Source organism: Olea europaea, chromosome 18 (assembly GCF_002742605.1).
Source record: "Olea europaea var. sylvestris chromosome 18, O_europaea_v1, whole genome shotgun sequence".
NCBI lineage: Eukaryota > Viridiplantae > Streptophyta > Magnoliopsida > Lamiales > Oleaceae > Olea > Olea europaea.
The window spans coordinates 24,467,991-24,475,874 of NC_036254.1; the positions used below are offsets into that span (position 1 = coordinate 24,467,991).

Sequence of the window (7,884 nt, forward strand, 5' to 3'; positions counted from 1 at the left end):
GGGGTGGGGTTCCATCTTCTGTAGGTTAGTTTAGGTTGGGTGGGGGTTGGGGGGGAGATGAGGAAGAAGATGATTTTTTTTAAGGTGGTCAAATTTACCTTTATACCCTTTTAAGTTGGTCAAAAATTGGTCAAAATTCAATTTTATTGGTCAACTAACGGTCAAACAGATGGAAACCGTCCATTTGGATCCCATGTTCATATCTTTGAAAGGTTTGGGACTGTGGTTGGCACAAACTAAAGGTTTGGGTAAAGTCTGCTAATAAACGAAAGGTTTGGTACCTCGGCTGCAATTTTCCCTATTTTAAACAAGGGATACTTTCGTCATTTGACCCTTCGAAGGTAACAAAAACTATAGAAGAAAACAGGGGAAAGAAGCGTAAATGTTTAAGACCAAAGAAAAAAAAAAGAAAAAAAAAAGAAAAGGTCTTCTTGAGATGAAAACATTGTTACATAACGCTGTTCAGCTACTGCAGAACGACACCTTGATGTCAGCATCACCTTCATTTTCGTCTCCAGTCGCTTTACAGTAGAATACAGCAGAACACACATCAATCCCATCGATCGTCAAGCATCCCTTGCTCTCAAGAAAAGTGAAAATACAACTGCTACTCCCATCCACTCTTCCGATAGGTTGCCTCCCGTTAAAAGAAAATGACCATGGGTAAAACCACCTTATCTCTGTAAATCTCCTTCCGATTTCATCTGATGCGTTTCAGTTATTAGTGAACCTAGTTAGATTGGTAGTGGATTGTAATATTAGTTAATCAGATAAATGGATTGGCTGTCAATAAAAAGGGGCCCAGGTAGTGTGCCAATTGTGCACAACAGTGATCGATATGAGTTTATTAAGGATATTGGAGGAGGTAATTTCGGGATGGTCTGGCTCTTGAAGGATAAACAGGTCAATGAGCTGGTTGCTGCTAAGTATATTGAGCGAGGCGATCGGGTGAGATTAGTATTTTTCAATAGCAACTCATGTTCGCTGTACTTCGTTTTCTCTACCATTGGAAATTGTTTTCCAGTAGTAATGTTGAAATAACTCTAATTTTGCAGTTATTTTTAGTGGCACATACATGGAAAATCTTATTTTTGGGAACATTTACAATTCCTGAGATTTTATATTTTCATTTTCTATTTTGGAGTTATAATTTTTTCTAGGAAATATTTCTCTTAAATGATTTCTAAAATAGGATAGACATTGTCTTCACACTTGTTAGCTGAAAAAAGAAAGTGAACAGATAAATAAAATTACAACTAGCAATATTCTATGCACAGATTAATAAAATTATTACTAGCAATATCCTATGCTGTCGTGCCTTTTTTGAGCAGTCATCGTTTTCTTCCTCTCAGGTCTTAGCAAGATAAGTAGCCAGTATATAATAATTCACTGGTACATATTATTGCCTTCCCTAAAGTAGTTCTTTGTAGAACCAATTTCCCGATGATTGCACTTCTAGAATTTTGTGGCCAAAGTTGAATGTTACATAAGATTTTTATAATTCTTTTATGCATATATATATTGTAAATCGTGAACCAAGTATTTTTGTTATAAATGAAGATTTCAGTAACTAGTACATTGTACAATAAAAATCGAGATACCACATGCTACTTCATAATGCCCAATGGAGTGGGTTAGAAATTTCATTCATGTAGCTTAGTATTGCTTTCTTGTGGAAAGTTCTATTGCATTGTCGGCATCTACTATATTAGTTCACGAAAATATCTTGCACATGAAGAGAAGGAATGAACAGGGCTTCTTGAGCTCATGAGAGTTGAAGGATAAAACTCGACCTCCATCTTTATAATCTTTTAAAAAGGGATGACAGGATTTCGCCCTTCCCCCAAAAGGGGGCTCAAACCCAGGTCATTTGCCTGGTAAGGCTTTGCTCTATCCACGGGAGCTAGGCCATAGTCTTAAGTTAATAGCACCATCTGAATTGGGCCAAATTTAGCACTCTTTTCTTGTGATTATTATGTTTATCAATAAAAATAAACATAGAATGGAATTTATGTAGACTGTCTAATAAGTAGCTGCCAAAAATGGCTTGGGTTTTCTCTCAGATGCTACGTGCTGTGTATACTCTAGCTCGACTTTTTAATATATACAATTACAATACCACAACTTTCTGATTCTGAGCATGTCATGTAATGTTTTGGTCTAGGAACTGAAATCTAAAGAAAATTTCATTTTTATTACCATTGGAGTTGATTTTGATGAAGCCTGATTTTCCAATGCAAAACGTGGTCTGGACGTTGTTGGGTTAAAATAACTTCATTGTTTATTCGGTGTTCTGTGTAGGAATGATATTTATTTATTGTAGCAGGATGCTTTTAGCTTTATTTTGTTCCTTAGCAAGTCTTGCTTTGACTTTGACAGGGTGCTGTTGATATAGTTGAGATCAAAGTTTGCTCCACCACGTATGATAATAAATGGAGTTAGTAAAGCAGTGAAAACTTAATAATCACAAGAATGCCTATAACCCATAAATAGTCAAAATGTAATTTTGGTTCCGTTACATATATTTATTCTCCTTTTTATTTTAAACAGAGAGAATGGCAAGAATTTGGTAAGACTAAATTGTTATAATCATTTGAGCATTCATTTTTGTATAGCGATGGTTGATCACTTTGTGGCTGACCAGCAGTTTCCTTCTGATAAATAGCTACACTATGCCTGACAACCTTTTGTATTTCTCCATTGTTCCCCCCAAGAAATGCCCAAAAGTTATGCTTTGATATTCCACGAAGTATTTCTTTTTGTCCTGCAGGGCTGGTGTTGGCTTCATGAGATATCTTCTATATTTGAACTCCTTTATATTTCTCTATTATCTTTTTGTACTTAACAATCACTGACCCTGGTAATGTTCATTGCAGATAGATGAAAATGTTCAAAGAGAAATCATCAATCACCGTTCTTTGAGGCACCCTAATATTGTTAGATTTAAAGAGGTTTGCTGCTGATTATCCCTTTGCCTTATTTATATGGTCCTGAGACATTTTATTTTCTTAATGGTCACATTTTCAACATCCAACATCAGGTCATTCTAACACCAACTCATTTGGCCATTGTCATGGAGTATGCATCTGGAGGAGAGCTTTTTGAGCGAATATGCAAATGCAATGCGGGACGCTTCAATGAGGATGAGGTTGTTATAATTAAATTGCTACTATTCTGTTATTCCATGCAGCACAATTGTGACTGATGATATTTACTGCTGTTTCTGGGGCAGGCTCGCTTTTTTTTTCAGCAACTTATATCTGGAGTCAGCTACTGTCACTCGATGGTATTCTAATGTTCTAGTGGAAAAGTCATGTATTATTTATGATTATTTTCTGCTTGTATTGATTGGAAATAAGCTGAAGGATCAATCTTACGTTTCATGATGAAGCAAATATGTCATAGGGACTTGAAGCTGGAAAACACGCTGTTGGATGGAAGCCCTGCTCCAAGACTCAAAATCTGTGATTTTGGGTATTCTAAGGTATTGCTTATGGATTGTTATGATTGGATTTTGATCAGCTTTCAGATAATACAGAAAACCCTGCTGTTCTATAATGTTTATTTGCTTTAGTATCTCCTAGTTATCTGCCTTGTCCTTTTCAATCCTGAGAATACCTTGTTGTTTTCAGTCTTCATTGCTGCATTCACAACCAAAATCTACTGTTGGAACTCCTGCATATATTGCTCCTGAGGTGTTACTTAGGAAAGAATATGATGGCAAGGTAAAACTATTCGCTCTGTTTTTGACAATTTCACACTATACATCATGAAAATGGTTGCGGTAATTTATATTCATGCATAGGAGAAACACAAAAAATATGCTAAGAACATCTGGATGTGGATTTCAGATATAATCTAATGAAATATTTGGATATCGTATTGCGTACTTTTGGTATGACATTATACTGAACACTTTACCTATTTCTTGACATTTGTTTGGAAGTTTCTTTATTCAACATCTGGGGTTGGGATGGAGGCACATTTGATAGGGATAATTGCAGCCACAGTCCCAAACCTTTCAAAACACTACGGATTTTACCTTAACCTTTCATTCGTTGCACCCGTGGTCCCAAACCATTCAAGTGCATACTGCTGAAGTCTATTAGTTTACCAAAAAAATAACTATGACCACATTTTTAACAATAAACAAAAGAAATCAAGAAACAGACGTCCCCAAACAAGCCAAAACATAACAATCCCTTACGCTGCCGTTGCCTACCACCACAACCACCAATCGCTGCCATGTAAATCCACACTTGAAGCAGATTCTTCCATGGAATCCCCATGGTATTCATTTACAGTAGATTCAAGCATATACATAACTCATATACATAAATCAACTGCATAAATTTGTTTCTCCATAACCCATATTCATAACTCACAGACAAAAAATTTCAATCGATCTCTCCATAAATGAATCTGCCTCCCATTCTGCAACTTACGGCCAACTCCTGATCAAAAGTATGAGAAGATTTGGACCAAATTTTTATTTTCCTTACCAATCGCTGCCATGTAAATCCACACTTGAAGCAGATTCTTCCATGGAATCCCCATGGTATTCATTCACAGTAGATTCAAGCATATACATAACTCATATACATAAATCAACTGCATAAATTTGTTTCTCCATAACCCATATTCATAACTCACAGACAAAAAATTTCAATCGATCTCTCCATAAATGAATCTGCCTCCCATTCTGCAACTTACGGCCAACTCCTGATCAAAAGTATGAGAAGATTTGGACCAAATTTTTATTTTCCTTAGTCCCCAACCACTTCTGGGCGAGATCGAAGAGCAAGAGGATATTGTCGAAATTTTCCACCCCATTGATTCCAAAGCATCAGATTTTAAAGCTACCCTTAAAATCTTGGTCCAGAAAGCATCTTAAAGCTTGCTTGTGCGGGGGGGGGGGGGGGGGGAAGAATAATAAGAAGAAAAAAGGGAAAAAAAAAAAGTGTGCAGCAATAGTTGTGCAGAAACAGAAATGCTTCTTTAAACTTGCTTTTATCAACAGAAACAGAAATGCGAACCAAACATGATATTCCTAGATCTGGAAATGAATAACAGTGCAACAATGATTGTGCTGAAAGAGTTTAGTGCAAAAAATGAAAAAAAATAGTTTCAGTAGGGGATGTTGACTGTGTGTGGTTTTAGTTTGGGGGTGGGGAAGAAGACGTCTGTGTTCTTTTTCTTTTACTTTTGTATTTTTTGGGTTTTTTATTTAGTTATTTTAATTATTTTATATTAAAAAATATGAAGTTACTATTTTTCCTTCTTGAGATTGTTAAAAATGTTGTTAAAGTTATTTTTTTGGTCAACTAACGGACATATAGATGGTTTCCACCCATTTGTCATCCAGCTGCACGCAATTGAAAAGTTTGGGACACAGGTGCAACAAATGAAAGGTTAATGGTAAAACCTGCAAAGATTTGAAAGTTTTGGGACGGTGATTGCAATTATCCTTATATGATATATGGAGAATAAAATGATTACTCTCACAAGAATTTTTCTATTAGTTCTTATATGATATTTATATTCATATTCTCAATTGCATTGAAAAAAAAAAAAAATTCTCTATGAACTCCTATAAGATCTGTGAGGTGTGAGGTAATCTTCTGCTTGGATCACCTGTTTTATTTCATTATGAAGACCCAACTTGTCTTACAATTTTCTAAATTGATAATCCCGAGTTGTTCTGGGTGAAGGTGAAGTTTTAAAATCTATAATGCCCGGCTAATGTTGTTTTTAAGTTTCTTCCATCCCTTGGTATTAGTGGTGCTTAATTTTGAGGGCCTTGTACATTTGTTTGCAGCTAGTGTATTACACTATTACATAATAAAACAATGTGGGAAAGAAAAAAAGATGTTTTGAGGGCGTTGTACATTTGTTCGCTGCGAGTATATCCCATAATAAAACAATGTGGGAATGAAAAAAAGAACATGTTTTACCGACTTCACTTTCCATGGAAAATCTGTTCTCATTCATACGGGAACAATTTAAGAGTACAAACTACGAACTAAAAACGGTAGGTACAAAATCATGCTAGCAGCATTACGAAATCTGTAGTTCTCAATTTATGCCCTTGTTTGATGGCCTTTAATTTAAATTACTTTACTTAAAATTTATTTTCATACTCATTTTCGACCACATATTCACACAATAATATATCGTACATGTAAATTCAAAATTTTCCCTACTTTTTTTTTTTTGAACCACACATTCTCCAAAAAATATTATTCAGAATATAATTTTTTCAAATTAAAGGCCACCAGACAGTGGCTAAATTGGTTGTCAGATTGTAGAACTGTAAGCTAATTTTGAAGAGGTTGGTTCATTGGCACTCAACTCGTACTTTAAGATTTAGGTGTTGCACTTGCATTAAATCACTTCTCTTTTGATGTCAATTTTAGTCAACACTCCAGTGACATGTTTAATGCTAGAGTCAATAGTACTGTACAAGAAATCTCACAAATTTGTAGTCTCTCTCTCTCTACTTTAAGTTATAAACTACTGTAGGTTCTAGATGATTGATCCTGAATACCATTATGTTTTTAGTTCATCTCCGACTATTTGGCATAATTAGACCTACATAAAATTAGTTAACAATTTGAGAAGATGTAAAAGCCATTCGACAGAAAACATAAATTAAATAAAACTAGAAGTAGAAAGTTAGTGTATAATTTAGAATGGACTGGAGTGACTGTTAATGAAACTGATAGAGAACCTAATATTTAATTTCAATAATTTAATAAATAGAGTGAGTTATCTAAAAACAAACCATGCCAGAACACACTTGACCAGCTGCTGATTATTGCCTTGGTAAGCTATTGCCTCACCAACTAACTAATCAGACGGAACTCCAAGTTGAGGAGTGACTCGGAATACTGCCAAGATATCAGTATCTTTGGTACACCAGAGGTGTATCCTTCCCGGTCCTCTCGTACTAGGGAAAGGTCCTCTTAATGCTCTAACGCCCACACCAAATACATAATAACAGAAGTTAACTTTGGTTGGTTAATCCAATTAGTTCATTGATGGTCCGAACATCTTCTTTAAAACCCTTGAACCTGGTCATTTTAGAAGAAATTTCACGACAAAAAAGCACTTTTTCACTCCTTCATATGCTAGAGGATTTCACTTGGAAAAGCCGGAGGAAGGTGATGATGACGCCACGTCATCATGTCCCTTATGCCTTGGGTGACGCACATGCTAGGAAGGCCTCGGCAAGCTGCTAAAAGAATTCAGTTTAAAACCAGGAGGCCTTATCTTTTTAGGAATAAGCGATATAAAAAAGGTTGAGAGAGAGTAATTTGTCTTTGATCTCTTTCCACATTTGATTTAACTTTTACCAGAATGGAGCTGGACAAATCAATTGCATTCAAGTTGAGTTTTGAACGGCTGACAATGTATACTTTCTTACCAAATCCCTGAGACAACAAGAAACTAATCCTTGAGGGGACAAATGCAAGTAGTAACTTGGTAGCTAATCGTTTTTTCTTTGAAAATAACCCCATCCCCCAAATATACTAGATTGCTTTCTTATATATATAGATTTTTTAGATTGCTGGCTGTTGATCTAACATCATGCGACTGCTTCAGATTGCGGATGTATGGTCCTGCGGGGTCACTTTATACGTGATGCTCGTAGGTGCCTATCCATTTGAGGATCCTGAAGAACCTAAGGACTTCCGAAAGACGATTCATAGAATCTTAAATGTTCAGTATTCCATTCCAGAGTATGTTAATATTTCTGAGGAATGTCGGCAGCTAATTTCACGGATCTTTGTTGCAGACCCTGCACAAGTAAGCTCTTCCACCTTCGAGAAATATACATGTATCTTTGTTGCGAAATTGAAGTATAACATTTCATTTTCATAG

General features: G+C 35.7%; 2 protein-coding genes across 2 annotated transcripts in view; both read left to right on the forward strand.

Annotated features, from left to right (window-relative positions):
• Nucleotides 1–7,884, forward strand: part of LOC111367875 (serine/threonine-protein kinase SAPK10-like) — a 31,528-nt gene that overhangs the window by 14,954 nt on the left and 8,690 nt on the right. The gene's annotated exons all lie outside the window — the stretch shown is intronic.
• LOC111367025 (serine/threonine-protein kinase SRK2E-like) lies at nt 2,854–7,884 on the forward strand. The gene is made up of 6 exons (XM_022987701.1): nt 2,854–2,951; nt 3,041–3,148; nt 3,233–3,286; nt 3,392–3,484; nt 3,633–3,725; nt 7,606–7,884. The coding sequence occupies exons 2-6, from the start codon at nt 3,074–3,076 to the stop codon at nt 7,882–7,884; spliced, it is 594 nt and encodes a 197-aa protein (XP_022843469.1). The 5' UTR covers nt 2,854–2,951; nt 3,041–3,073.

Excerpts from the sequence above, each read along its gene's own strand:
- LOC111367025 (XM_022987701.1), top strand. The coding sequence starts at position 3,074 with ATGGAGTATGCATCTGGAGGAGAGCTTTTTGAGCGAATATGCAAATGC. Across the intron at positions 3,485-3,632 it reads GTGATTTTGGGTATTCTAAG|TCTTCATTGCTGCATTCACA; the intron begins GTATTGCTTATG and ends TGTTGTTTTCAG. Across the intron at positions 3,726-7,605 it reads GGAAAGAATATGATGGCAAG|ATTGCGGATGTATGGTCCTG; the intron begins GTAAAACTATTC and ends CGACTGCTTCAG.